At 36.9% G+C, this 27,940-nt stretch overlaps 5 protein-coding genes across 8 annotated transcripts; 1 reads left to right on the forward strand and 4 right to left on the reverse strand.

Annotated features, from left to right (window-relative positions):
- Nucleotides 1-329: 329 nt before the first annotated feature.
- On the reverse strand, nucleotides 330-5,534 carry LOC120002808 (vacuolar protein sorting-associated protein 26A-like). Its single transcript, XM_038851641.1, has 11 exons — nucleotides 5,297-5,534; nucleotides 5,134-5,208; nucleotides 4,954-5,028; nucleotides 4,783-4,855; nucleotides 4,220-4,264; nucleotides 3,912-4,023; nucleotides 3,167-3,233; nucleotides 2,535-2,579; nucleotides 1,846-1,901; nucleotides 1,548-1,723; nucleotides 330-989 (listed from the first exon to the last, which is right to left on the reverse strand). Exons 1-11 carry the CDS (start codon nucleotides 5,297-5,299, stop codon nucleotides 811-813), a joined length of 906 nt encoding a protein of 301 aa, XP_038707569.1. The 5' UTR covers nucleotides 5,300-5,534; the 3' UTR covers nucleotides 330-810.
- Nucleotides 5,535-6,182: 648 nt separating this feature from the next.
- Nucleotides 6,183-14,626, reverse strand: LOC120002807 (CBL-interacting serine/threonine-protein kinase 3). Of its 2 annotated transcripts, none has more exons than XM_038851639.1 (15): nucleotides 14,302-14,626; nucleotides 12,280-12,510; nucleotides 11,963-12,025; nucleotides 11,055-11,126; nucleotides 10,553-10,660; nucleotides 10,345-10,425; nucleotides 9,459-9,512; nucleotides 9,234-9,359; nucleotides 9,061-9,150; nucleotides 8,407-8,529; nucleotides 8,174-8,281; nucleotides 7,311-7,424; nucleotides 7,124-7,180; nucleotides 6,963-7,037; nucleotides 6,183-6,744 (listed from the first exon to the last, which is right to left on the reverse strand). In XM_038851639.1, the coding sequence occupies exons 2-15, from the start codon at nucleotides 12,448-12,450 to the stop codon at nucleotides 6,670-6,672; spliced, it is 1,317 nt and encodes a 438-aa protein (XP_038707567.1). In that variant the 5' UTR covers nucleotides 12,451-12,510; nucleotides 14,302-14,626; the 3' UTR covers nucleotides 6,183-6,669. The 2 variants fall into 2 exon arrangements, with proteins under 2 accessions (XP_038707567.1, XP_038707568.1); XM_038851640.1 differs by lacking the exon at nucleotides 14,302-14,626 and adding an exon at nucleotides 13,481-13,602.
- A 149-nt stretch (nucleotides 14,627-14,775) lies between these two features.
- On the reverse strand, nucleotides 14,776-17,903 carry LOC120002805 (FT-interacting protein 3-like). Of its 2 annotated transcripts, XM_038851635.1 has the most exons (3): nucleotides 17,768-17,893; nucleotides 17,301-17,419; nucleotides 14,776-17,180 (listed from the first exon to the last, which is right to left on the reverse strand). In XM_038851635.1, exon 3 carries the CDS (start codon nucleotides 17,160-17,162, stop codon nucleotides 14,826-14,828), a length of 2,337 nt encoding a protein of 778 aa, XP_038707563.1. In that variant the 5' UTR covers nucleotides 17,163-17,180; nucleotides 17,301-17,419; nucleotides 17,768-17,893; the 3' UTR covers nucleotides 14,776-14,825. The 2 variants fall into 2 exon arrangements, with proteins under 2 accessions (XP_038707563.1, XP_038707564.1); XM_038851636.1 differs by lacking the exon at nucleotides 17,301-17,419 and having other exon boundaries at nucleotides 17,768-17,903.
- On the reverse strand, nucleotides 17,658-23,202 carry LOC120002806 (COP9 signalosome complex subunit 2). 2 transcript variants are annotated; one of them, XM_038851638.1, is made up of 13 exons: nucleotides 22,990-23,202; nucleotides 22,695-22,787; nucleotides 22,296-22,375; nucleotides 21,211-21,289; nucleotides 20,407-20,647; nucleotides 20,252-20,326; nucleotides 20,028-20,162; nucleotides 19,666-19,853; nucleotides 19,066-19,134; nucleotides 18,905-18,995; nucleotides 18,654-18,788; nucleotides 18,347-18,459; nucleotides 17,658-18,220 (listed from the first exon to the last, which is right to left on the reverse strand). In XM_038851638.1, exons 4-13 carry the CDS (start codon nucleotides 21,231-21,233, stop codon nucleotides 18,130-18,132), a joined length of 1,161 nt encoding a protein of 386 aa, XP_038707566.1. In that variant the 5' UTR covers nucleotides 21,234-21,289; nucleotides 22,296-22,375; nucleotides 22,695-22,787; nucleotides 22,990-23,202; the 3' UTR covers nucleotides 17,658-18,129. The 2 variants fall into 2 exon arrangements, with proteins under 2 accessions (XP_038707566.1, XP_038707565.1); XM_038851637.1 differs by lacking the exon at nucleotides 22,296-22,375.
- A 1,271-nt stretch (nucleotides 23,203-24,473) lies between these two features.
- On the forward strand, nucleotides 24,474-27,700 carry LOC120003033 (probable alkaline/neutral invertase F). The gene is made up of 5 exons (XM_038851926.1): nucleotides 24,474-24,607; nucleotides 25,316-25,648; nucleotides 25,964-26,395; nucleotides 26,551-27,109; nucleotides 27,263-27,700. The coding sequence occupies exons 2-5, from the start codon at nucleotides 25,319-25,321 to the stop codon at nucleotides 27,571-27,573; spliced, it is 1,632 nt and encodes a 543-aa protein (XP_038707854.1). The 5' UTR covers nucleotides 24,474-24,607; nucleotides 25,316-25,318; the 3' UTR covers nucleotides 27,574-27,700.
- Nucleotides 27,701-27,940: the final 240 nt, after the last annotated feature.

The following is a 27,940-nucleotide window of genomic DNA, read 5'->3' on the forward strand; positions in this document are numbered from 1 at the left end:
CCCAAGCCCAGTCCTTAAGCAATTCATGTACATTTTAAACTAGAAGCTATAATATATTGGGCCAAATGGGATGGGCTGGACCGTGAGTTCTGATCTTATTTTCAACATAAGGCTCGGTCCATGAATAAAAAAATTGTTCCAAGCCCGTCTGTCACTGGCCCATGATAACTCTTCTCTGGGGAAGTGCTGGTCCTAATCACCTGTTATTTTTTTTACTTCCATCATTAGTCGGATGTGTGTATGTATAAGAAAACCAAGTCATGCATTTTTTAATACTCCACGTAATTGTGCAACCAAACACTTTTGCCGACCGGAATGACATCAACGGAGGATCAAAATCCCCTGTATAGCTCTTTCAGAAGTTGTACAATCATCAATTCAATAGTTCATTCATATAAAACTAAAAGAAGATTATGTGAGATAACAGTACACATCGCTATTAAAATCAATCAACAAATCTATAAAATAAGAACCCCATCAATTTAAAAGGTAGGGAAACGGGAGCATAAATCAGACACACAAGACAAACTTTGAAATGCAACCATCCTAACCAAGCACAAACATTTAAGTCTTGAACGCCAAGGTCACACCAATATCAGGTGCACAAGCAGACCAGTGTTTCAACAGGATTCAGCGCAGGAGCAAAAATCAAGACATTCGCAGAGCTTCCACTTACCAATCACGGGAACATTACCGACACGAAAATCCTCCAAAGATCCAAATAATAGGCTCCACTCTAATGGTTCTACATGTACTGCTCTTTCTATGCTCTTCCTAATATGTTCGAGGTTCTTCAAGCATTATAAACAATCAAGAAGTTTCAAGGAGCCGATAAACTGTGATTTCTTGCTGCTTAAAGTATCGCCGATCCTCTTCATCAACTAGAACAAGATTCAAATAATATTTCACACTAAACTTGTTATTGATGTTGCGATATGTCGGAGTGAGTTCATACGGACTTAGGAATAGTCTGATCGGAATAGATTCTCCTGTAACAGAATCATCAGTTGCAAGAATGTCAATAATTAATTTCCAGGATGATCTATCATGAGAATCTACATGAAATTCTCTGGGCACATCAAAGTCCTAGTAAAACTTCCCACATATCACACTGCATAACACAACATATATGTACAGTTCGAGGACATCCAATAAAAAATCGACTGTTCTGGTAGGAAAGTATGCCAGGGAATCAACGTCTCCAAACCCATGAGGTCTAATCATCAAAGCATGAATTACAATATGGCATTGGAAAAAATAAGAACATTATGCCACCATGCTCCTAAAAAGTTCAGCAACCATTAACAAAGTTCAGTTCTGAAAGGTCAGGTACAAATCAGCTCCATTTTCAGTTATTGTAAAACTGCAGAAGGATGAAGTTCAGTAGAAAAATCTTATGCTAGTATAAATCAGTTTTAGACCGCAAGTTGCCATCACATCAAATTTTCAATGACCATCAATAAAGAAAGGCAATTGTGTTTTTTAAAGGCCATTATACCACATGGCACGTCATAAAAGAATTATGCAGCTTTATGAAAATCTCATACCTCGTACAGGAGTACCATCCATCAATTCATATTTTGCAAGGGTCTCTGTCTCCACATACGTATTAGGTCCAGATCCCGTTGACTCTCGCCGCCTGATCTCAAGCTCCATATTTTTTATCTTTATTCTCACCAGAAGAAAATATATTTTGCCAATAATGACATCCTTCAAATGATACCTGAATATGTTGAACGTCATTGCATTGACAAATGACTCCTATAAATTAATATCCTCCACCCTCTCTGGCAGATATGCTGGATAATATTTGGACCATTTAACAAGAGCTTCATGTGGACTTACTTGCTTTTACTGTATTCGAACTCAATGTGTAGGCAGTCCTCGATTCCAACTTCCATCTACACGAGGCATCAATATAACCATGCAGGATGAATACGTACTTGAAACATAAATTTGTTACGAAATTATACACAGAAATTTTCAAGCACAAAACCGCAAAGGGAACATCTGAAATAAATATGCGAAATCTTACACATAAACATGATGCATTATCAAGCACTAAATCATTTACGTAGTGATGCATGTTCCGTAGGTCCGATCACGGCAAATCGCAATGGAAGAACAAGTAGTAATGTATATGCCATGTGTACTGAGCACAATGGCTCCTCATCAAATTGACCATATCAGTTTATTGTGGTCCATTTATTGTCTTGGTTTCACATCAGTTTGGCCTGAGTACCAGAACAATAATATCTATTCAAACCATATTGATCTCCTTCTACATTCATATATACATTTTATGGGTATGAATATAACCATTGATATATTTGGTCAATGTATAAGCAAACACAACAAAAAAGTATGAAAACCAATGCACCCAACAGGTCAGGTTTGGTTCAGCACGCAAATGGTAAACACCACAGAATATCATAACTACTAAAATTGCAAACATCGGGAAAATAAGCATTAACATGTAGGTATCCATGTCAAAAATCTGTGAAACATTGAGCAAAGAAGAATAATTGGCTAACCTTAATGCTGTTATTGATTGGTGGAGGAGGAGTATAGTTGCGAACCTGGTTCATAGGCATAAAAGAAAATTAAATAAATAAACAATACAGGAAAAGGTTGAAAAATGGACTTAGTAAGTCTTAGCAGTACAATGATTTGCAATACTTTATTTTGACATAATCAACTTTATCGATGAAAAAATAGCATTTTTCCTCTGTCTTTGAGTATTCTTAAGAAAAAGAAGCTGACTTCTACATCCAGAAGTAACAGATATAAAATGACATGTACACTGCCAAATATGAATACTTAATAAGAACACAGCAACTAATCTCCAATCTCCTTTTTAAGTTAGAGAACAGGATGAAATGAATAACATACTCTGGTGATGAATCTATAAATAGGTTCATTATGAGTTATTATATTAAACACATTTGGTAAAAACTTCATTCCAGCAAACTATTCCCTACCCTCCCTCTCTTCTCTCACTGTAGACAACTAGACAGTATCACTAAAAAATTACTCGAATTCTGAGTCTTACACTAAAATTATGCCCCAAACAGATATAAGTAAATAAAACAAACCAACTATCTGCTAATTGATGCATGATAACAGGGAAATTCAGCACCCAATTACAGATATGAGAACAAATTACCACAAAATCCTGGTGCTCCACAATGTTGCTGACAATATTTCTACTGATGGTCACTTTCAAAATATACCTGCAAGTCACACAAAAAATCTTGGCAGTCAGCTCTCTCTTTCTCTTAAGATTCTTTTATATGTAATTGATTCAACTTTCCAATCTCAAGATTAGAGGCATAAAATTTTCCAATTCAATGTTCTTCCTCCATCAAAGAAAATACCATGAAGTTAGAAAAAGTTTCTTGTGCATTCAAACAACGACAGCTGTACCGAAACAACTAAAGAAAGTAGTTGAACGATTTGCAGTTACGATATAAGCCTAAAGGTTGAACTTAGAAGGAAAAGAGAACACAGAAAGCATCCATGCAATTTATTCCTTAGGCATGCAAATGGATAAAAGCAGCATTAGGCATGCAAATACTTTTTAAAAGAATGAAAAACATAAAAAGTTTAACAATACATTTTATTGCTTGATACAACCCCAAACATGCAAATTCTTTCAAATGCATCAATAGGAAAGCACAAGGAAAAATTCAAGAGAGATAATATCATCAAAAGATAAGGTAAGAAAACTATTTAAAGATAGGCAGACAAAAATATAGCATAGGCACAACTAAAAGGCAGCATAAATCAGATATCAACCTCAAGGATATCATATAGAAAACAGACAAAACAGAAAACTGAAAAAAAAAGAGCCAAATTTTGATAACTTCAAGTTATATAATGATGACACTGACATTTAAACAGATACCCACCTAAGCCTAACATTTACGCCGTTATATGATTCATAAGGCATCTCCACAGTAGAGAATTCAAAGGGATAAGTTTTTCTGTCATATAATTCTCCAGGGACCTCAAGTTCACGAACTGCACAAAAAATGAGAAAATTAGAGCCCATCTCAAAATCGGCGAGTAAAAATACCTTAGATGGAGAAACAACCGTTACTGAATCAAAAGTATAAGCTAAAGTTGATAGCAGAACCATCAACGAAAACGACAAACACATTTTTTTTATGATAAACATAAATTTATGAACTAATTTTGTAGGAGGGATGACACTCACCAAGAGAAGTAAAATCATAAAAGTTTCCTCTATCAAAGAACAACTCTGCAAAGAGACAAGGACAACTGTTATGGTATAACCAAAAAATCATGCATTAGAGGAAACATGTACTGACAAGCCTAGCAATTAACCCTCAAAAAGGAAAGAAGGGATAAAGTGAAAAAACACTCGAAACAAAAGATGAACTGAGAAAAAAAAAAAACTCTAGAAAATTTCTAATATGGAAAACAAGACAAAATAAGCAGCTCATATGTAGTGAACTCAGAGACAGTGAAGTAAGTCCTATCTACACAACATAGAGGTTTGGATTAACTGAAAAAATAGCAACAATTCCATACATTTTTTTAACTAACTCGCGTTATGTCTTCGTTATTTTAACAACTGAAAGCAGTAAAACTGTAAAAGTGCAGAGTCTTCTCAATTGAGATAAAAGATAACTGAGAACCAGATCCGCTGGATACGTTCAATTGAGATCAAAGATACACAGTCTTCAGTAAACACGAAGTTCCAAAATGAAATATGACGAAGCTTAGAAATGAGAGTTAAAGTAGAAAGAACCACACCTATCTGACCAAGTAATTCAATCTTAAAACCATTATGTTCCAACTTTTTCCCTTGGGTAGGCTCTATAACAACCTGAGCAACACATCCAAATACAAAGAGTAAACTATCCGTTCATATCGCAGTTGCAAGCATTAAACAAGAACAGCTCAGTAAAAAAAATCACAATAGACCTCTCCAACGATGCTTTCCTGACTTTGGAAAAGAGGAACCATGATCGTTTGACCATTGTCCTTCTTCAAAGGAACCTACAAGAACAAATACAGAAATAGTAAGATTACTCACACATCCACATGCGCAAGAGTGAGAGAGGATCTATTCCATTGAAGTTTCTACAAATAATCAAACACCACCTGCTTACGATTTCTTGCGTCTGCGAGGGTGATTGAAACGGTACAAGGTGGCTTGAAAGCTCCAATCAAGAAATTCTGAACACAAATACATCATCTAAATAAAAAAAACGAAAACCGAAAAGTCGAGACGATCGCAGCGAAGAAGAAAGTAGAGAAACATTACCATGATCTTATCGGTATACTCAAATTCAGAACTCTCACTGCTTTCTCAAGCATGAATAGCACCTGGAAACTAGAAAGAGAGAGAGAAATTCAAACTTCTCAATTTCAACAGGTGTTCCAGAAGCAGACATCAAACCAAGACACGTTATACTCTGCTACTGTATATGAGTTGAACGATTTCAAAGAGTCTTAACAGCGGTAGATGAGATCTACTCCCTCACAAATCTAACATGGAGATCATCATTGCGAACGGTAGATGTAAATTACTTATTTATGAACACAGATAAAATAACTGGGCCTTGGGCTTGCCACTAATGGGCTTTCAGGTCAACAGACTATAGGCCTTACTGAATGGGCTGTTACCTTAGCGTTTGTTTTTTTGGATGTCTGAATTTGGACTATCAACTAATGGATGGCTGTAGTTGACTAGTTGCAGAGAAAATATTGGAAATATGTACGATGCTACATCCCATTTTGTGACTCCAAAAGACCCCAAAGTTCCATTGATTAAAAATACACATATAAAACCCACTTTACATGTAACACTCCACATTTTTAAAAGTCTCGAGCATTATCCTGAAAATATATTGTAATAAAATCAGTTCACTAGTTGCCTTAATTTTTCATTTTTTTTCAATAGTTATTGGGCTTTGTTTTGCAGGATTTCAAGTCAAAGATTACAAAATTGAAATCTTGATACGCCAAGACAGATTTAACCACAAATCACCCACATATAATCCCACCTTGAAATCATAAACTGTGCAACTTGATGCTTCAAAACCCAAAAAATCCCTCTAATGTAATTCTAGTTTTAACACAAGGACTGTTAACGGGTAACATAGGAAGAGCAGAATCAAAGCACTGTTCACTCAGAACAAATCACAAAGAAGAAAATCAGAGGAAAACAAGAGTTTCTTTTTCTTATTGTCATACAATCAGGAATACCTTCTCTGATTTGACATTTACATTTAAAAGTGAATTTCATAAGCTTTCTAGCACAATTACACGGAAAACAATTTCAGAATCCATGTAAAAAAACTAGACCACTCTTGGACACAAGACTCCCGCTCTGGACGGGGTTGAGGACATGCGAAATGTGCATAGACTTTACCCCCATATAATATGTGGGAGAGACTGTTTTGAATTGAAATTGTGACCTCTAAGTTGCGTCACTAGAGGCTCTACCACTAGGTCACAAGTTCGACTATTCCATAATCCATGTCTACCTAATAAAAAGGAATAAGAAAATAACACAAAAGAGGTCGCTAGATAAGTTGATCAAAAAGAATTGAACATATAAAACACAATGGAAAACGATGGGCAACGTAGAACCCAGAAGATCCAGCCAATCACACGTCAAAATCGACAGTGTTTTCACTTTGCTTCTTGCATGTCCTCCTCAGTTTTCCAAACAACATTGTCAAGGGAGGTCGAAAGGTTTTTATAGAACTGCAAAATCACATTCAACAGCAGCAAAATGAAAAATGTCACTCCCCTTTCACATCTTTTAACTTATCATAGTATCCTTAACAGTATTAACCAGTAAAGAACATTGCTAATATTCTTCTTATCACAAGTCATAGTATGTTATAACTCTCCTCCGATGAGCGGGGGAGCTGAAAAATAACTAATGAGCAAACAAAGCAAAAACAATGTATATAAGGTACCTTATGGAACTCCAAAGTGTCGCCTTTCGCTTTTCTCACTTCAACCATATGAAGAGAAGGAGCCACTTGAAATATCTGATTACGATAGCGGTAGAAAGGTAAAATTAGTAGACATAGTATCTGAGACATCTCATCAAAATATGAGATTCACTGTGGCATACCTCAGTCGCAATATTAAGGTTTCCCTTTCTCCCAGCTTTCATATTTTCAAGCCTCATCTGTAAAGCATAATCAGAAGGAACTCATAAATTTTACAGCAAAAGCAAAACATCACCTCAAACCTTGTTTCTGTAACTGACTAACTGCTGTCTGCTGAACTAAACCAAAGTGGAATGGGAATATACCCACCTTGTAATTTTTTTTGTGAACATCAAAACCAAGGGGCTTTGCCGCTTGCTCGATCTTATTGATTATCTCATTGGCTGCACATTTAGAAGTGAACCTCGTTTCTCTCTTGAAACCCTGCAGCGCCCATGCATACGAACAAATATTAACCAAAAATAAAATACAAGACTTAAAATATTAGTGAAAAGGTAAAGCAACTCATGTGCACAAGACTCTATTAGTGGAGGCAGGATCCGGGATGGGTGAGATGCAATCAATCCAACCCCTGCATAGCTGAGAGGCTGTTTCTAAGAATTTTGTACATGTGACCTTTAGGTTGCACTGAAGCAACTTTATTGTTAGGCTTGGAATATTAATCAGATTACAAAATCCAAAGGACGGATTAAGAGAAAGATGTGTAGGCAGTATCAGAAAGCCGAAATTACATTTGGAATTGGAAGGTCTAATGAAGCACTCAATTCTTCGTAGTTCAGGGCCAGAGGTCAAAAAAGAAGAAGGCATACAAGCGTTTCGACAGTTATGTCAAATTGAGACTTTCAAGCTACAGTGAACCACTTTGAATCAGATTATTCTCTTAACTAGTCATCAATCCCCTTGATGGGTTCTCTAAACTACATGTTCTGTAACTTTTGCAAATTGACTTCTTCATATTTTTAGAAGCTCGTGATGACAAACAAACAAAGGGAAGGGAAGGAAGGTATCGGACCTATAGTCCTACAGATAAGCAACACTATGACAGCGTAATAGACTAATATTCTGAACCCCTTATGCAAGGACTGCTGTTTTTGGATACTGCGGCAGTTTCATTAGCATCAAAAAACAAACAGATCATCACCGAACTCACGAAAATTTATAAACATGCGCACCTGTTCATCAAATAGATTTCCAAGGTTTAGCCCTCTAGACATAGAAATGAGCTCAAACGCATTCATAGCTGTAGGCTGTTCCTCTTTCTTTTCCGTGACATGGTGTTCCTGTTGCAATGTCAAAATACATGTCAAGCAACAATGACCATCAAGAGAAGACAAACACTACCGGACCTTAGTCAAAGACTCAAATTATATGCATAAATCGTGTAATTACTAACTCATCTACTTACTTCTGAATCCTTAAAGACAGCTTCAACATCATCCAAATTTGTATCTTCTTGCTCTACAAACACTGGGGGCTTATAACCTTTCTTGAACCATTCATCTTCTAAAATTTCAGGAATGGTTATTCGCTGTGATGAAGAGCAGTAAATCAAAAAAACGGGAACCACACAAATAACTAAGATAATGCAAAATAATATGAGCCCCAAAGGTAAGAAAATCATTAATGGTTATATTTAAAGTCCAACATACATGAGAAAATCTCAAATGAATAGTATATGCTTTAGCAGGTTTGTAAGGAAGGAAAGTCATTGCTTAATGTAAATGCAAAGGGAGACAACAATTGGGCAGACAAACAAATGCAACAGAAGAAGTATCTGGAATGGTAATTGGTTAGGGTCCAATGTGTCCATCGGCGATTTAGCTGTGATGTCAGATCGACTGTTATAATTGTAATAAGAGAAAACATTCCACATCTGCTCCGTAGAATCAATATGCATGATGATATAAGGATGTGACACTTGCCACTGTATGAAGCAAAACGCACACCATTAAAGCTTCATAAACATATTTTGGGCTTCAATTTTTGCAATCTCAATGATTAGGCTCAAAAAGAGAATGTGATGACTATATGTATATGTCTATATGCCATAATTACTTACGGTCATAGGATTGGGATCCAAAATGCGAGTGATTAATTTCATGGCACTGAAAGAAAGCCAAGGGGGGCAAGTGAATTCTGCAGCTGAAATCTGGACAAGGTGCAAGTGAGTGTGAGAAAGCAGAAGTAGGAGAATGGTAGAAGAGTAATAATACGATATTTGTAAATGCTCACTTTCTTATATAGGTTCATAAGATTAGAATCATCAAAAGGCAAGTACCCTGCAAGCAGTACAAAGAGTATCACCCCACACGACCACAAGTCAGCAGTTGCCCCATCATAGCCGCTATCATTAAGGACCTAAACAACAACAAATTACATAATACATTTAAGCACCAAAAGTTTTGAAGTGGCATATAAATGGACAAAAGACTATAATGAAACAACAGTTATCTGCACCTCAGGAGCAACATAATTTGGAGTACCACAGGTGGTGTGAAGCAGGCCATCATCCTACAAAATGAAGGAAAACAATTCAGGACTCAAAATTAGGAAATGAAAAAAAAAAATTACTATATATGGCATTGGCACATAAAATGTTGAAACAAGTCTCTTTTATTATTTTGAAATGCACTTGACTTTTATCATAAATAGACTTAAACAGAGGCCATCAAGCAAATTAATCAAAGTAGCCACCTAAATAAAGTTTAATGTTCCACTTATCTTCTTTTTTGAATGCTAGGTTTTGCATTTTTACTTCTATTTCTTGTTTCCTTTGCTCATAGTCCTAGCTGGTATTTCATCCTGACAACTTTCACATATAGAACCCGGTAAAACTAACACTTATGCAAAGGGGAACTTTTCAATGCCGTCCCAGGTGTTAGTCCGAAGAAAATATTAATTCCACCATAAATTGATTGGAAACCGCAAATCTCCTCTAATTATTCCAAATGTGCGGAGGTTTATGTCTTCAGGGGCCATCCTGTCAGTTATGAAGTCATGCAATACTTGAATCATTTCACTTAAGCTAATTCTTCTACTTCAATTCAGAAGGAATGCTTTTCCATGGAGACTCATTAGGAGAGGACACTAAAACACTCTACCATGTCAAAATGAAGTTCTTCCTTTTCCCTTTCCATAATCCATAGGGGGGAATGTAACACCATAATTTAATAGAAAGATGTTCTTTTAAGTACAATTCCTTCGCTACATCTTACTATAGCTAGAGGTCATCTTGCCTTTTAGCCTTCGCACTTGTGTGCTTCAAAGCACATGAAGAAAATTGACAAGAATGGATAATGAGAAAGCATGTCAGCAATTTCAGATATTGTCATATTGAGATTACCCTGACTTGCTGGGAAAGTGCACTCAATCCAAAATCTGAAACTTTTAGGTTTCCATAAGCATCCAGCAGCAGATTTTCTGGCTGTCACACAAGGCAAAGAACATTAAGACAATTGCATTCTCTGACAAACATAAACATAGTCATCCATTCGTAATCCCCAACTTACAAAAAGAAGAAAAGAAAGACTAAATGAGCATATATGAGTCACCTTCAGGTCTCTGTGATAGACACCCCTGCTATGGCAATAATCAACTGCATTTATAAGCTGCTGGAAGTATCTCCTAGCTTCATCTTCGCTCATCCGGCCATGGTTTACCTTCAAGGTTGAAATAATCATGTCAAGAGCTGGGCCTCGTTTTGAACAAAACTGCAAGTGTGGGACTGGTATTTCCGGCTACTACAGATTGTAATACCAATCAACAAAGAACAGCATATATAAAACAAACCAACAAACCATGATTTGTGTGAAAAAATTTGTCATCCATGTGTAGCAAAGTCTTTTATGTAATATGATAATTGGTAAAGGTAAATAACTCTTTTTTCACAAAGCTCTCATAGAGGAGGCGAAGTCAGGGAAGGGATGCAATCAGCCTTAGCCCTGGATATAATGTGATAAACATTACAAGTAAAATTAATGGTATCCAATATTTTTTTCCTACCATTTTGAAACACATAAAAGAAATAGGACTATTTGTAAATTCATCACTTACAATTTTGTCAAAGAGCTCTCCCCCAGTAACAAACTCCAAAACAATAAATATTTTTGTCTTGCTTCCCATCACCTGAAAAAAAATCATTTAATATTACTCCAATGGAATTTCAATATTTTAGCATTGCCCATAGTAAACTTCTCTTTCCCTCAAATGCAAATTCCTTTCAGTTCCACTAAAATTTAATTATAATGCAGATAACTAATTCCTACTCTTTGCAACATATTAAAATCCAGTAGAACCTCCTAGAGCCAGTCATTTCCTTTCTTGGCGAAAAAAGATCTAAATAATGTCACTCCTGAGTGCCTCTCATGATATGTAATCCGTGTCAAACCAATTCCTGGATGCTCCAAATCTTGCCTCTTTCAGCTTGAAGGTGGCACAGCATTTGGAAGAACAAAAAAGGGGTGAAAGAGACACAAAAGTGAGCATAATATTTCCCATTCATAAATCAAATATTCCCTGACCAATGTTTTAAGACAGACTCCAACAATCTTCTTCATTCATGAACTCAAATCATAACAAGGATAAAAGGCAAGGCATGCCAATCTGGAGGGTAAGCAAGCTAAAATACAAGCTGATGCCAAACACCTCTTCCTTGGCTCTAAAACATATTGCAAAAGGCTTCTCAATAACAAAAAGTTCGCCGAGCACTCAACTTTGGGCAAACTGGCAAAATAAGTGATCTCCAACAACAACATTACTTCAGGCACAGACCAGCAAAGACCAAAGTAACCCTTCAAAGTCGAATATTCTCAGAGCATTTGCAAAATATCACATAATCAACCAAAAAAAAATCCCATTGCTTTTTCTTTTTCTCTTTTTTTTGAGGGAGGAGAGGGAAGAGGGGCCCTACAATCAATTGTATCAAAATTTAGACGAAATGAGAGAACGGGATGGAATGAGACCTCATACAATCGAACAACATGCGGATGCTTTATCAGCTTCATTGTTGCAACTTCTCGCTTGATCTGCAGAAGCATGAACAAAACATCTAAGAACAAATATATAATCACAATGAGGACTTCCTTACCCGTCAGTTACACATAATTTCACAGCGATAAGATCTTTTTAACAATGGAAACTCAAAGGCTAAAGATAACTGACAATAAATAAACAGCATCTAGAAGGTCATTTGGAACATAACTTGGACGCAACTGAAAATTCTCATCTAGTATAGCATAAGGAAAGAATGTTTTGAAAATAGGAGGAATCCTAATGATACCTGTTCCGCCATCTTGTTTTTGAGAACCTTATCTTTATCAAGAATTTTAATAGCCACAGGTTCCCCCGTCTTAGAATTCCGTGCAAACTTCACTTTTGCAAATGTTCCTTCGCCAATTGTTCTTCCAACCTCATATTTTCCCACGTGACGCTTAATTTTAGGCTGACTCATGCTTTGTTGACAGGATGGACTTTCTTATTGCAGCTGGACAATTTTACAAAATAAATCTTCCTGAAATGCAAATAGAAACAAAAGTTCCACATTAGATAACTATTGCTTTAAGCTTAGTTACTAGTAGATATGTAATGGAAGAAAAACATGTTTTAAAAGGCTATAAGCATGTATCATCTGATAAATATAAAGAAGGACAATGACAGCCCACACAACCTATAACAATTAAATTGGAAATCAGAGCCTTATCAATCGGACGACACAACAAGCATCACAAATCTATCCTGAAATTGTTTTCAAAAGGCTAATATATCCTTTTCATAAAATTTGCGGTTTCAGGACTTGTTAAAAGTAACAGAATGCCCTAATTTGTTTAATAATAAGTGCACACCCTGACCATACAGAAATAAAATTCTGAGACCCCAAAACACAAGGAGTGAAGGAAGGAGTAAGGCACAGCTGTAAGTAACCATAGTTGTGATTTCTAACTGCTGCTAAAAACTTCAAAAATATTACATGATAGTCATACCCTGTACAGCATAACAAAGGAACAAAATGAATTCCACCATTTCTGAGTAAAATTTATTTTAGTTTGCCGTAGCTCAAGGTTCATACAAATATTTGAATTTCAAAACAAGAAAAGGGAATAATAGAGGAAGTAGAGTTGACAATCTGTCAGGTATGCATTAACAAAGAAGGTTAAAATTAATACTGAGAACGGCAGAGATTCAAATTTTCACTTCTATCACTTGATGCTAGACTCTGAAGAAGTGCCTGAAGTAACCAAGTTTTTCAATTTTCAAAGGAACAACAAATGTAGGGATCAGAGAAAATTATTGGATAAGATGTTGATTTCAACAGGTAACATCACTGTCTTTTACACATAAATTCACTGCAATGTTTACAACTAACATCACATCACATTTCGAGCTAGCACAAGGAACTTTGCAATCTCAATATGCAGTAAACTGGAAAGATCTAGAATTGCAAACACAATGGAAAGAAACCAATTCGCTAAACGAAATCTTGCCTGCAGTTCAGTCACAAAATTCATCTGGCTGAGCAAACAAAATGAAAAGGCAACTAAATATAGCATCCAATTATGGAATGCAAAGACTTAACACCACCAGAAAGTTTAACATTCCAATTCAGGGCTAAAAGAGCAAAAGATAGCAAGATCTCCAAAAGAAATCCCAATTAAACGCAGAAAGAAAAACTGAGAAAGAGATTTGACCTGAAAGCAAACATTATATAATTAGCAATTTGCAGCACCAATTGGAATTTAGATCAAATTGTCGACCATACAAGCAAGAAATTTAAAAACCTTCTCATCAATCCGTAAGAGTATATTCTATGGTTGATTAATTAAAAGATTTAAAAATTAATTAACATAAAATATTAGCCGGATAATTTTTTTTTCCTCAAAACCAATCTCTTTCCTCGAGCGACAAGGATTTCTTTTTTTTCAGACATGTTAAGAACATATACACCACTCGGCTGGGAACAAAAATCTCAAAAAACTCAAAAAATCAATCAAATCAGATGAAACCCATCTCTAAAAGACTAAAACCACCCCAGAAAAGATCCAATTAAGTTTCACTGGAAATGGTACCAAACGGAAAAAAGGGCCACCCAGTTCAGAGTTTCAAAAAAATGTTTAAACAAATCGAAAATTTATCTACGAGAGCGAGGTTTTGAAATCACCAAGATGTTATGACTCGAGAGAGCTCGAGAAAAAAAAGAGCTTCAGAGAAAATTCAACAACGGCATCACCTAAATATATAAACGTGTAATAACATTCAATGATCCTACAATGGTTACATCAAAAGAGATTAGGAAGAGAGGATATACTCGCGAGATTTGTAAGAATCAGAGATAAGAATAAAACGCTGGAGAACAGATAGAACTGGCTCTTTTTTTTGCTGTGCAGTTGATGATGATGATGATGATTATCTCTCTGCGATTCTTGCAAGAAGACAAAGCTTCGCCGAATCGCCTACTACAAGTATTAACGCTGTCTGCCCTCGATTTTCAACTCTCGCAGCATTGTCGTCGAACAGGTTACGTGCGACATACGAGTCCAAGAGAATCCGGTCCATGTGATTGTGCAGAGGACCCCATTCCATTCACTAATAGAGACAACAACCTCACCATCTGTTGTCCTCTCATGAATTGTGTGTGGATGTGTTCGATCAATGCCCATCTCACATTAATTCTATACAGTATACTGTCGGGACCATTTTTACTTTTCTAAAGAAAGAAAGAAAATAAATAAATAAACAGCAGACCTTTATCGCCAACAAAAGAAAAATATTATTAAACAAATGAACAGAATCCTCCTTTTTATTCAATAAATCTCCACTGAAACATGACAATCACAGCAAGCTATCTGTCTTAGCAGGTAGCCTCCTAAGAAAATTCTGTGGCACAGCAGGAATATCAATTCGGAATTTCGGATGCCTCAATGTATAAAAAACTACGAAAATGATCATCATTCGAAAAGGAATGACATAGATCAATATCGCAGCAATCAAACAGAAAATCACAAACATAAATGTAGCTCTTGGGTCTCTCCAGGTTAATAGAGACTGCACCCTTTCACCTTGAGTTGCTAAGTCACCCAGCACTGTTTGCATTCTCCCTGCAATGCTTCTCAATCTATCATATCTTGCCTTCAACACTTCACCTCCTTTAGAAGATGGAAATGTATCAAACTCTTCATCCAATTCATCGTTTTGCGCGGTATCAGCGTAGGAAAATTGGGTATCCATGTGAGGAGGATATCTAGGCCTCTTTCTATAGTTCCAAATACCAACCGTAAAGAGGCTAAGAAAAAATGTGGGCAATATCAGGCACGGAAAGAAAACCAGAACCATCAAAAGAAAGTGCGTCGCAATTGTTTTTGTTGCATTCTTCCACTTGCATATCTCATTGAACCATCGATGGAACATAAAGAAAACATTGAACAGACGTATGATCCTTGCAAAATTTGCTCTCCCTCTTCGTAAGCTCCACATATTCACACCAACATCAAGCATATACTCCACAACTTCTTTCCTTAAAGGAGGCTCAGCACGGCCTAATCTCATTGAGATAGTATAAGTAGCTTGATGCCTTAAACTGTCAAGCTGATACACTGTGAGTGGGTGGAGATAATGCATTTTAGGCAGTAGAGGCTCTGTATAAGTCTGCAACATATTAAGCAAAGAAGTGCAAGTAAACCTTACAGCCAATTGAATCTCTCCCATCTTCTTCACCCCAGTGTTTTGTAACACCAATAATGGATAAGAATGTGTATATATTCTATCAGTTTTTAGTGTTGATAGCCGAATCCTCACCTTCCCAATTCGCGGGTCCTTTGCTACGACACCTCCATCTCCTTTTATATGACAGTTCTCGAAAACTCCGATAGTAATGACAGTACAAGGATCATAAACCTCCCATGTATACTGCTCATTCCATTTTGGAGCAAAACTATCAACAATTGTCCTTGTTCTCACCCACTTCTGCCCATATTTGGCAACACAATAAGCATCAACAGTTCCACGGCCATCCTTGTTCTTCGTAGGCTGCAATCCTTCCGCATTCAAGATCCCCAGCTCTAGTACTCCTATTGGAGGAGTCCATAACAGCTTAGACGCTGCCCTCAAATCACTATTGTAGTGAGTCGATTCATCAAACACATGATACCCACCATCAAAAGAGACCCTCAAATGAAGCCTACTATTAAGCCTAACTACCTTTGTTTCTTCACCATTAACGACAGTCTTCTCAAGACCATACCATCTATGACTCACCGGTATAGGCTTATCTCTGTTCTCCACCATTTGTAAAGGAACAACACACCTGCCTAAACACTCATCCTTATCAGCACCCAATTTGTCTTCCACACTCAAAATCAAAGGCTCGTCAAATGGCTCGGCTACAACGAAAATTAAGTCCTCATTCCAAGTTGGATTCACACTCTTCTTTGGTGATACTCTACTCCTCAACACAATTGTTCCAAGAATTCCCTTAACATAAGCTTCAGGTCTTCGGTTCTGATCTCTAAGCACCAAATCTTGAGCTTCAATCACATTAACTCTCAGATACCAAAGTCTAGGTGAAAGATATACCTTGGAGCGAGTATTTGCAATATGCTCACCGCTGATTGCTAGAACATCAGAATGCCAAGCATCAGGAAATGCCTCGTCTGCTTGATTCCCCATCCAAATAGCCAACATCAACTCTCCTTGAACACGAAGCCCATTTCGACCCTCTAATCGGTGCCATTCTGGTGCCAGTGAACTATCTGGTGGTACTCTGCTAGGCACCTCACTTACATAAAACAAAACTCTGCCAAGTATTTCTTCATCATTCACAAACTCCTTATTCCTCACTAAAATCTCCCCCATTGTAGCATGAATGTGATCTTTTGAAAAAGCAAATACTTGGTTCCATTCAGGGTTAGGATTCTTCTCAACGTAGTTTGTCGTTCCCTTGTAGTTCCCAATCTTTACTTCCACAAAAGGATCACAAGTGCCATCAGCATTGATACCTGGCAAGCCTTTAGCTCTAACCACTCTTACATAGACAATGTGCATTTTCTCCACAAGATCAAATGCTGTTGTGAGATTGTCATTGTTTAACACTCTTCCGCCTCCAATATTTGGGAATGTCTTCTTGAGAGAGTAGTCTGCTGAAGGCATTTGTGGGTTTTGCTTTGGCGGCATTGATCTTTGCAGAAGAAACTGCATGGAATTACATTTGAAAGTGTTATACAGTAAGCAAGATTTGATCTTGTGGAGACATTTCAGGAAAAAAAAAAGAGCTCAAAATCTCAAAAATAAATCAAATAAAAAGAAACCCACCTCTAAAACCACCACAGAAAAAGCACCAATGAAGTTTCGCTGAAAATGGTGCCAAAAGGAAAAAAGGGCCTCGTAGATTTCAGAGTTCCAACCAGTTGCGAGAAAAAAAATTTGAAGTTCTGTTTCGGTTACAAAAGGTTGTGTAACTGATTAGTTATGTCAAATAAATGGTCAGTACGTAAATGGGGAGATTAATTTCTGATTTTATTGTTTGATTTTATGATTCTTTATTGCAATTGATTTTTAGATTTCAATATCAATAAAATATTTTCTTCAAGAGATGGTATATTTAAAAGATTTTCTTTAACCAGTGAATATATTGCATTAAGACTGATCTGCTTTTGAAACATTGGTGTGTCTTGTGCAGTAACGTCATTATTGGTTGACGTTATTAATCGCCGTATATATATCATTCGTGATTACAAAAGGCAATGCTGAAATCATGTATCCGCTATTATCAAACTGACCTCTTAAAGGGTCTCAGCCCGGCGACACAACCATTTTCACCTTGACAACCAACTCAATACTTCAACCAAAACAGCAGCAATAAGATAAACCAAACGAAAACCAGGAAGCATGTTTTCCCATCTGTGCTATCAACAAGTCCCGAATTTTGCAGTACCAAAATTCTGTCGTGTTCCGAACACATTTATATCCTCAAACTTACTCGTAACTCGATGAACAAGAAATTTCCGAACTGACATTCTCCAATGAATAAAACCAAGCACATCTACTTTGCAGTTTATACTATGTTGTGGCCATGTACCTGGGCAAAGAGAACCGTTCCCTTGGCCCTCTGAGAGGAAAACCATGTTACCAGCCAATGGTTTCAGTACACGCGATTGCTGACAGTCTGATAAAGAGACCTAAGTTGAGTGTTCCATTTATCTATGGCAGTGTACTTCTTCATTCCCTTTGACCTGCATGACATTTTACATCAATGATAGTATCAGCAATATACTAATGTATTACAACCATATACAATTGTTCAGCTGCCACGAAGGTGTGATTGAGGATGCAAACATGAAAAGACAAGAAATGGAAACCTGTCACCGCGTTCTAAAAGCCTGTTCACTTGATCAATGTGGCCATCAATGCGATTGTCCAAAATCAATGAAACCAACAGCTGCTCAACATCCTTTTCTGGCACATTGAGTTCCTGAATACCAACCAAATTTAGTAAGTTCATACAAAGAAGAAAATTGTCACCAAGTTATACAAATATAAATAAACCATCTACCCTTTCTTCGTAGCCTAAATCTTTTTGTGTACAAAAAAGATAATAATAGTTTCAGCAGTACAACAATAAAATTGAAGCAGTTCATGTATGTAGCACGAAATTTTTGTATTCACCTTTGATATGAAAGGAATCCGGATTCTAGTGTAAGGTTTGATAAGCTTAAGCAGCACCTGGGTTCTGACATTTTTCAACAGATCTTCAATATAATTTCTGATGAATGGGTCATCCATTATTGTCCTGCGGTTACTCTAGAATACCCACCAATAATCAGATGGTATATCAGAAAATAAATAAATTTCCAGAAGAACGCAAATGGGGAGTGAAGAAAGAAAAATGCAAGTGACATCAGTAAGTTTTAGAGTACCTTAAGAATTTTTTCAAACTCCAAAATCTCATTACGTTGATATGCTGCTATGAGATTTGTCATTGCCAAAATCTCAGGATCATTTTTGTATCTGCAGCGCAACAATTAGATAGAGGGATGAAAAACAAAATGCTGATTTTATAAGCTTAGTAAAGACTTACGGCTTGGCTTCTTGACCATCAAATGGATTAACTTCAGATTCCATTAGCATATTGGCAAGAACCAGATACCTGTGAATTGGGACATTCTGGGTGGTGAGATCATTGAAGAACATGGTTAAAACTTAGAAATGCTTACACGGATTTAGAGGAAAGAAAATACACAAATACATTAACATACTAGATTTCTATCTCAATCCACCAGTGTGTGGTACTTGGAAATGGTAATATAACATGACCTTGCAAATCAATAAAATCATTGGAATACAGGGCTTCAACAGTGAGACTTAACGAAGCGTAGGCCCATTACACATATTTTAACATACAACATGCATCAGACTTTGTCCAAAGAATGTTCCTTCCTTTATTGTTCTGGAACACTGCTCCATTTAATTCTAATTTACCAGTCCAGTTTTACTCCTCCAGCCTAAGTAAACCACATTACCACAACCTACTGCTTTATTTTATTTTCCAAAAGCCTTTCTGGTTACACCATATGCAATGATGTTACAATATCTTTGCCCATTGAAAATGCAGCTGAGGTGGGTATAAGCTGAAGTAAAAGTTCTAAGAAAAAGAAGATACGGGAGACAATAAGCATACTTCAGGCATTGTATGCGCCGTTGATTTCCAGCTTCATCATAATTCTTAAAGGCTTCAAAAAAATCTGTTGCAGCTTCAGCCCACTGACGCTCTGCCATATGCATCTTCCCACCACATTCTCGAATTATTCCCATTATCCTTGGATGGGGTATTGCTGATTTAATTGCAAGTGCCTGTTGGTATAATTGCTGCAAGAAATCCATAATGTCAATGCAGCTCAATCGTGTTGACTAATTGGTAAAATAAAGGAAGTGAAACAGGCATAACATTGGCATATGATAAACTACCAACCCTAAAAATGAATTGAAGATATAAAGCAACCACCATATAAAGGAAATACCGGATGAAAATATGGGAAATACCTTGAGCTTTTTGTTGTTTTTAGTTTCCGTATACATTTGAATCTCAATTGCATATACCTCCAGAAGTTGACTTCCTTTCTTTTGGTCGTCAGTACCGTCTTCTCTTTGACAAGATTTATGGAGTTCCTTTAGAATCTAATTGTGCATGATATGCATCTCATAAGTGACGAGAAATCCACATAACTGCAGTAAAATGGGACACAAAATGTGTTGAGAAAAGATACCTTACTCATTCGCCCATATTCACCCATATCAAACCAAATCTTGCATAGCTTAAGATTTGTTTTGAACCAAAGTCTCTACATGAAAGGGAGCACTATATCACATCTTGACCTAAAAGGCACAGTTATGATGAAAAAAGAGAGGATAGACTTCTGACCTCATTCTTTGCATCCTCCAGGGCCTTTAGAGTAGTCTGGTAAAATTCTTGCAAAAGGCCAAAGTTCTGACTAGCTGACCCAGAAACAAAATCCATAATATTATTTATGCATTTCTCACTGTAATTTCGCGTCACTGCTGATTTGATGTATGTTAACATATCCCTGTAAGCATCCATCATTTCTGTGTACTTCCCTAAACGATAATAGATTTTGACAGTTTGCTTTAGTGCTTTGAACCCCCTGCAACAAGAACCGTATACTGTTGCATAAACATACGCACAAAACAAATTCAAGGTAATTAATAGAATTGGAAGTCAACTATTGGAAGGGTAGTTACAGACATAAAATGATAGCTAATGCTAAGTTTGATATGCACAATGGAGCAGAGCATTCTGTTCCATCCCTACTTACCCCTTCGGTATGGCCTTTGACTTAGGACTCGATCATAGTTAGATGGCTGCATCCCTATTTCTTAATTCAGTAAGTTTATACTTGGAAAGAAGCATTATTCCTTCTCAAATGGTATGGCATTTGACAGAAAATGAGATGGTCAATTCCTGAGTCAAAGGTCATTCTTTAGTTCAGCTGTGCAATTTAGTCAGGAATGGAATGATTCAGTTCAAAATGAAAGGGAGTGGAGTACCCCATCAAGGTTGTAGACATTGACACTCTACAAACCATAGTGAAGACAATATGTTCAAAACATTCGGAAAAGACCAATATTCTTGAAAGTTTAACAAAATTCCACAGAAATAGGATTTCTTATCCTGTTCCAATAAGTATCAAAATTCTAGAGAACTCACCACTCTGCCTTCTCAGGTTCCATGGTAACCACTTCAGCAAAGCCTGCAAGTGCTCCTTCTGGATCTGTTTCAACCAAACCTTTTTTCGTTCCCAGGTTTGGGGGGTTGGGGAGGAAGGGGGGCACATTAGTAAAACATACAACAAATGATGCAGCTAGCAACATCCAGCATGAGAGAGGAGAGAGAGAAGAATAACACCAATAAAAGCCTAGATGGTAGCTATTAGCCTGTTACAATTGAAATCATATTTCATGTGTAGCTTATCTTCTACTTAAAGGAAAACATCCCTCTTGCAGTGCAAAATAGCTGTAAATGGCTAGAGTCGTCCAAAAAACAGTCTATCCAGAAACATCAATAAGTAAATTAAACCGAAAGAAAAGATAAAACCCAATAAACTTGGTAAAAGACTAAGAGAGGAAGGCACTATAAACCAGGTTCAGAAATGCCTTCATAAGACTGTTCCTCATTGCCTCAATCACTAAGTCAAATTCAAGTTTTCCTTCTTTTTCATAGACGTAAGCTTCAAACAGGCTTAATTTAGCCACACTCCAACCAAATGCTTCTAAAATTGACAAGTTCTCAAACAACCAAGAAAATTTAGGCCATATTCTCGCATTGTGTTATAGTGACAAGGTACCCAGCCTTCAAGAACTGAAGGATGTTATTTATCAAGAAATCCAACCACACTTCATAAACCATAATTTACCTGCAAACTTACAATGAAAATAAACCTAAAACTGACTATGATCCTCTTTGACATTTCAGGAAACAAAATTTTGGTGTCTCAGATCATATCTCCGAAGAGGATTCAGTGGCACCAGTTATGTGATGGTAGCATTTGACAATGTCCTCCAACAAATATTATGAAACAAAAAGCATGCCATAACATAAGATCAAGTAGAGCTCTTGTCAGTTGTCACACAAATGACATATTTAGCCGTTAAGATGTTTTCTCGGTTTGTAGGAGCAGAATATAGAGAAAATGCTATTTGCTGTAATGAATCAGCAATCTACAAGCCCATGGCCATCCATACTCTATAACCATCCATTAAATAAAGAAATACTTCAAGAAGTGTAGTGCTCACCGGATTTGGGTTTTTAGGTCTCTCCCAACACTTGAATTTCTTATAATCATCAGAGCTAAGTCCCAGGAAAAATAACGCCACTATTTTCAAAAGGAAGGAACAGATACATACACAAGTCGTAAGATTCTGTAACAGAACCTCTAAATCATATGGAAGAACTTGATCATGCAAAATTGACAGAATAAGTCCCCTCAAAGTTCACTAGCCAAATAAAATTCATCCCACGAAATTTCCTCCATGGATAGAATCTCTACCATAAACCTTTTAGTGCCTACTAAATATTTCAAATAACGGGTCAATCTAGACTGTCAACCACACTTTATCTTTCAAGAATGTCCATTAAATTACCCCTCTCCTCATCAGGAAAACTGTTAAACAAGTAAAAATAATGAAAAATACCTTTGGAGTTGTAATATTGATTCTCGATGTCAACATCCTGTTCCTCAGGCTCCTCGTCTGAATACTCGAAGCCATAATCCTCCATGTCGGCATCTGTGAATTCCAGGAATGAACGTAAGCATGCTCTCGCTAAAAATACCCAAATATACAACAAAAAAAAAGGCACAAAAAAAAAAACCGAGCAATAATGTTGAACGGTTGATTTTCCAAAAACCCTAATCACACAAGCGTAGATATGTAGTATCACTTGCTGTCAGTAGAATACTTGAGACTGAGACTGCAATACAAACCCCACCTGAACCCATTACTCGCGTGGATTGCAATAGAAATTCTTCTTCGTGAAACCGATTTGAGTTCGCCGCACATGCACCGGAAGTGACGAAGCTACGAGAAAACGATCAGAATTCCGGTTCAAATCCCAGTTAGGGCAGCCACCGAGGACTGGAAATAAGCACCAGACGGATTTAGAGGGTTGCGTGGTAGTCCGTGGCTCCGTGCTACTTCGGTACTTCGGTGATATTAGCGTCTGAAAGTAGGAAAATATTTTTGATTAAATATAACTTTTTCGTACCTCAATTACACATATGATTTCATTTGTGTCCGTAAACTAGTTTTCTTCTTAATTTCATCCCTCAACTATAGGAGAGTACCCCCAATCATCCCTCAAAATATTCTGATGTCGGAAAAATCTTATGTGGCAACCCACTTAGCATAATTTGTACATAATGGAATACACATTGGATAGACTCAAAACTTTTTGTCTCTCAACTATACACGTGGTTTCATTTTCATCCATGAACACTTTTATAGTTTAAGGACATAACGTTGAAATTTGTCAAATTTTGTCACATAAATTTCTTCAATATGCCACCTATGATTTTTCCGGCCACTTTTTCACATAGGTACTTTCACATAATTGAATGATGAAATTGGGAGCAAAGATAATTTAAGGACGAAAATGACATCAAGTGTATTTTCAGATTTTAATTTTAAAAATTGTTTTTCTAAAAAAAGTAAATAGAGTGTTGTGGCTTGTGAGTGAGTGTTATAATGCGGTCAACCATTGATTTTTTTTTTAAATACCACAAATAATTACGTTTGTGGGAGAAATTGAATCTTGAGTACACATATGCCAATCATTCAACTTTATAGCTTCCCGAAAATAATTCATTCATATTCAACTCAATTCAATCACCTTGCGTGTAGGCGTAAAAAATTGTAATGTACAAATTACAATAGCAAGAAAAAGAGGAAGACAACGTGCCAATTTTTCTAGAAACTTTTTTTTTTTTTGAAACAAGTATATTACAATGTTATTATTATATAGTTCTTAACATATGATGATCTTCTTGAAGGTAATCGGGTATAAGTAAGCTAATTGACGAAATTATCAATTGTTTTTTAACCGATAAAACATCATATAAATTTCTTTTCAGACATTTAATATGTGTCTAAACTAGTATTGTAGGATGGCATGCACATACAAAAGTTTATTATTTGACGATAAAATAATTTTGGTTAAAACTGAGCGCATGGACCATGTGATTACACGGATATTGAGTGAGAATCGAATTCACGACTTTTCTGAGAATTTTAAAATATATTTTTCTCTTATTTTCATCAGGTATATATGAATTTCAAAATACGGACTCTGGAAAACAGAATTGGCATTTACATAATTAATTTTAGGAAACACAAAATTAATTCATTCACAAGAAATTGGAGTCTAATAAGTAACAAGGCAGTTGCATACGTAAATGCAGCACCGACGCGTCCGATTCTCATGGAGACGATTGTGATCCCTGAGAATCTCATGGGGCGCCATTTTTTCTCTGCATCCAAACAAGAAATACCAATCGGAATGCAAAAGGATTCTTCGTCTCTTCGTTGCTCTTGGTGACTGCTCTTTGAAGGTAATTGCTCTCATCTTTACTCTATTCTCAGTCGAACTATAGTTCACTGACGCGACACGGAAGTTGCATTACAATCACAGACTCTCATTGGCATTTTGAAGTTCTCCTTTAGATAATCACTGTAATTTGATTTGCATTATTGTATATGTGAAGTATTCTGCTCTAAGAGTTGCAGAAAATTAAATTGTACCTTCTTTAGATATGGAGGGAGAAATTGAAAGCGCTCAGTAGTCACTAGCCAGACACTTGTTTTGCCAAGTAGAACGGGTTGATTTTGATTCTCTAGTCTATATATTTTGTACAATATCATTTGCAATTTCAAGTAGATGTCCATAAACATTGTAGTGATCGTCAGAGAGACGTTGATCGATTTGCGCATAGATGTTCACGATAGTGGGACTACAAGTTCTAATAGGGGATTTGAAGTGCTGAAAGTAAGGGAAAGATTGATTTCCAGGTGTCTGTGAGTCTTCTCTTTCAGATTTTGTTTTTATCAATGAAATTGATCGAATGTGCTTTGCATAAACTATCTAATTTGCTAGCAGATGATATAAATGTAAAAGTAGATTTTTGTGTCTTCCTTGCTCTTGTCGAGTTTTACTCACTGACTTCTGTAGCAAGATAAATGATAATGGTTTTTCGTACTTATGTTGATTATCATGAGGCATTAATTGGAAAAGTAATACTACAGTTAATTTTGTTAAATAGGAAATGGAAGACGATCTGAGGGAGATTCTAAGTAGCATCTCAAGGATTAGTAATGAAGGTCGAGCTGCACGTGAGGATGATGGTTCTCATGGACCTACTCGGACACATTCTCTTGATTGCGCAAAATTGGCAGAATTGTATGATATTGCATGGTCACCAACCCAAAAGTCTGATAAGAGCACTCCACGTTTTGGACAAAATTGTTTTGATCGGGCTTCAATAGTTGCTGATGCATGGGATCAATTGAATCAGTCTGTTGTTTACTTTAAAGGAGAACCTGTTGGTACCATGGCCGCGGTTGATTCCTCATCAGATGCATTGAACTATGATCAGGTATTAGTGCAGTTTCAATATGATATTTAGTCATTTATATGTCGAATTTTTATCATCAGGAACTAAAACGTGGAAACTTGAGACATGTAAGGTTGATGCATTCTTGCGTCCCCATCTTCTTTTCATGAAAATGGATGTCCCCATGAAGTGCTTGTTTCCCCCTCCTCTTTTCAAATGCTAGTTAATAATTGTCTGGACAAAAGAGAATTTGTTCTTCAGGAAGGGTCATTGTGTTTGTTTTATTGTTTAACCTGTTGTTTATTCTGAGTATTATTGATTATTAAGATTTCAATATATTTGCTTGCATTTACATAGGTTTTCGTTAGGGATTTTGTTCCCAGTGCTCTGGCATATTTGATGAATGATGAGCCAGATATTGTTAAGAACTTCTTGTTGAGGACCGTTCAACTCCAGTCAAAGGTGAAAAGTGTTGATTGTTTCACACTTGGAAAAGGAGTTATGCCTGCAAGCTTTAAGGTTCTGCAGGATCCTGTTAGAAAATGTGATACATTGATTGCTGATTTTGGAGAAGCTGCAATTGGAAGGGTGGCTCCAGTTGATTCTGGGTTTTGGTGGATAATTTTGCTACGTGCTTACACGAAATCTACTGGTGATTATTCTTTAGCTCATATGCCCGAATGCCAACGAGGAATGAAACTCATCTTATCTTTGTGCCTCTCGGAGGGATTCGATACATTTCCAACCCTTCTTTGTGCTGATGGCTGCTGCATGATTGATCGCAGAATGGTAATGTGTTTGTGCATATAATTACACTCTACTTGGATTAACTTCATAGTTTGCTATGTTCCTTTACATTCTCATGCTACTGCTGCCCTCGAAACTCCCCAGCTATGTAAAACATTCATTTTTTCAATGATTGTTTCTACTTTTTTATGCAACAGGGTGTATATGGTTACCCTATTGAGATCCAGGCATTGTTTTTCATGGCTCTAAGGTGTGCTTTGCAACTGCTACGAGATGAAGGTGATGGGAAGGAGTTCATAATGATGATTGAAAAGCGGTTGCCTGCATTAACCTACCACATGCGCAGTTACTTTTGGCTTGACTTTCAGCAGTTAAACAATATTTACCGGTTTAAGACAGAGGAATACTCTCATACCGCTCTTAACAAGTTCAACGTTATACCCGAATCAATTCCAGAGTGGGTGCTTGACTTCATGCCAATGAAAGGAGGATACTTCATTGGGAATGTTGGTCCAGCTCTAATGGACTTCAGGTGGTTTGTTTTGGGCAATTGCGTCGCAATATTGTCCTCACTAGCAACTCAAAGCCAAGCCATGGCTATAATGGATCTTATTGAAGAGAGATGGGAGGATCTTGTTGGTGAAATGCCTTTGAAGATTTCATATCCAGCTTTGGAGTCTCATGAGTGGAGGATCATAACTGGTTGTGACCCCAAAAACACAAGATGGAGCTATCACAATGGTGGCTCTTGGCCAGGTAAAACCAGCTTGAATTTTTTCTTTCTTTATAACCTGCCAATAATTGATCTTCATGCCAACAAACTTGGTACTGATTAAGATATCCTTCAACCTATCTCTTCAGCAGTTGACTGGCATTTTCTATTTAAGATTTTGTTCTTAATACTTGCAGTTCTTTTGAGCTGGCTTACTGCTGCCTGCATTAAAACTGGAAGACCCCAGATTGCAAGGAGGGCTCTAGAGCTAGCTGAACAGAGACTTTCCAAGGACAGTTGGCCAGAGTACTACGACGGCAAGGATGGTCGTTACATTGGAAAACAGTCAAGGAAGTTGCAGACATGGACAGCTGCAGGGTACTTGGTTGCGAAGATGTTGTTGGAAGATCCATCTCATGTCGGGATCATCTCGCTCGAAGAAGACAAAAAGATCAAGCCCAGCACACTTGCACGAGCAAGCACCTTGCCAGCAAAATTCAGAGGATGATAGTTTCCCACTTCCACAGTTTTCTGTTCATATTGTTGGTTTGATTTTTATTTCTAATCAATCTTTCAAAAGCATGCCCGAGTCTGACAAGTTCTATAACAGGGAAATTATTGTTGTTTTCAGTCAAATAAATTCTTTGAATTCTGCTTTCTCTTCTAAATATCCATTGTTAGACGAGTATTGATTTGAAGGTTTGGCATTGGAGAAATTATAAGTGATAGTGAGAGCCTTCAGAGGTCGAACCCGTAAGGCCAGCCGAAATAAGATCAAGTCCAACCCAAAACATCATTTTAGGACACCCTCTCCCACATTTTAATCAAAAAACTATTTTACAGGATCATTATTTTAACACCACTCCAACTACATC

Source organism: Tripterygium wilfordii, chromosome 7 (genome assembly GCF_013401445.1).
Source record: "Tripterygium wilfordii isolate XIE 37 chromosome 7, ASM1340144v1, whole genome shotgun sequence".
Taxonomy (NCBI): domain Eukaryota; kingdom Viridiplantae; phylum Streptophyta; class Magnoliopsida; order Celastrales; family Celastraceae; genus Tripterygium; species Tripterygium wilfordii.

Coding starts and splice junctions, on each gene's coding strand:
- LOC120002807 (XM_038851639.1), bottom strand. CDS start 12,450: ATGAGTCAGCCTAAAATTAAGCGTCACGTGGGAAAATATGAGGTTGGA. Junction 8,530..9,060: donor TGGATCCCAATCCTATGACC/GTAAGTAATTAT, acceptor TCTTCATCACAG/CGAATAACCATTCCTGAAAT. Junction 7,038..7,123: donor ACCTTAATATTGCGACTGAG/GTATGCCACAGT, acceptor TATCGTAATCAG/ATATTTCAAGTGGCTCCTTC.
- LOC120003033 (XM_038851926.1), top strand. CDS start 25,319: ATGGAAGACGATCTGAGGGAGATTCTAAGTAGCATCTCAAGGATTAGT. Junction 25,649..25,963: donor ATGCATTGAACTATGATCAG/GTATTAGTGCAG, acceptor GCATTTACATAG/GTTTTCGTTAGGGATTTTGT. Junction 26,396..26,550: donor GCATGATTGATCGCAGAATG/GTAATGTGTTTG, acceptor TTTATGCAACAG/GGTGTATATGGTTACCCTAT.
- LOC120002806 (XM_038851637.1), bottom strand. Junction 20,327..20,406: donor TGGAGGATGCAAAGAATGAG/GTCAGAAGTCTA, acceptor CCTTTCATGTAG/AGACTTTGGTTCAAAACAAA. Junction 18,996..19,065: donor GATGGTCAAGAAGCCAAGCC/GTAAGTCTTTAC, acceptor GTTGCGCTGCAG/ATACAAAAATGATCCTGAGA.
- LOC120002805 (XM_038851636.1), bottom strand. CDS start 17,162: ATGCCGCCAAAGCAAAACCCACAAATGCCTTCAGCAGACTACTCTCTC.
- LOC120002808 (XM_038851641.1), bottom strand. Junction 4,265..4,782: donor TGAATTACTTGGTCAGATAG/GTGTGGTTCTTT, acceptor GTCTCTTTGCAG/AGTTGTTCTTTGATAGAGGA. Junction 1,724..1,845: donor TTCGAATACAGTAAAAGCAA/GTAAGTCCACAT, acceptor CAACATATTCAG/GTATCATTTGAAGGATGTCA.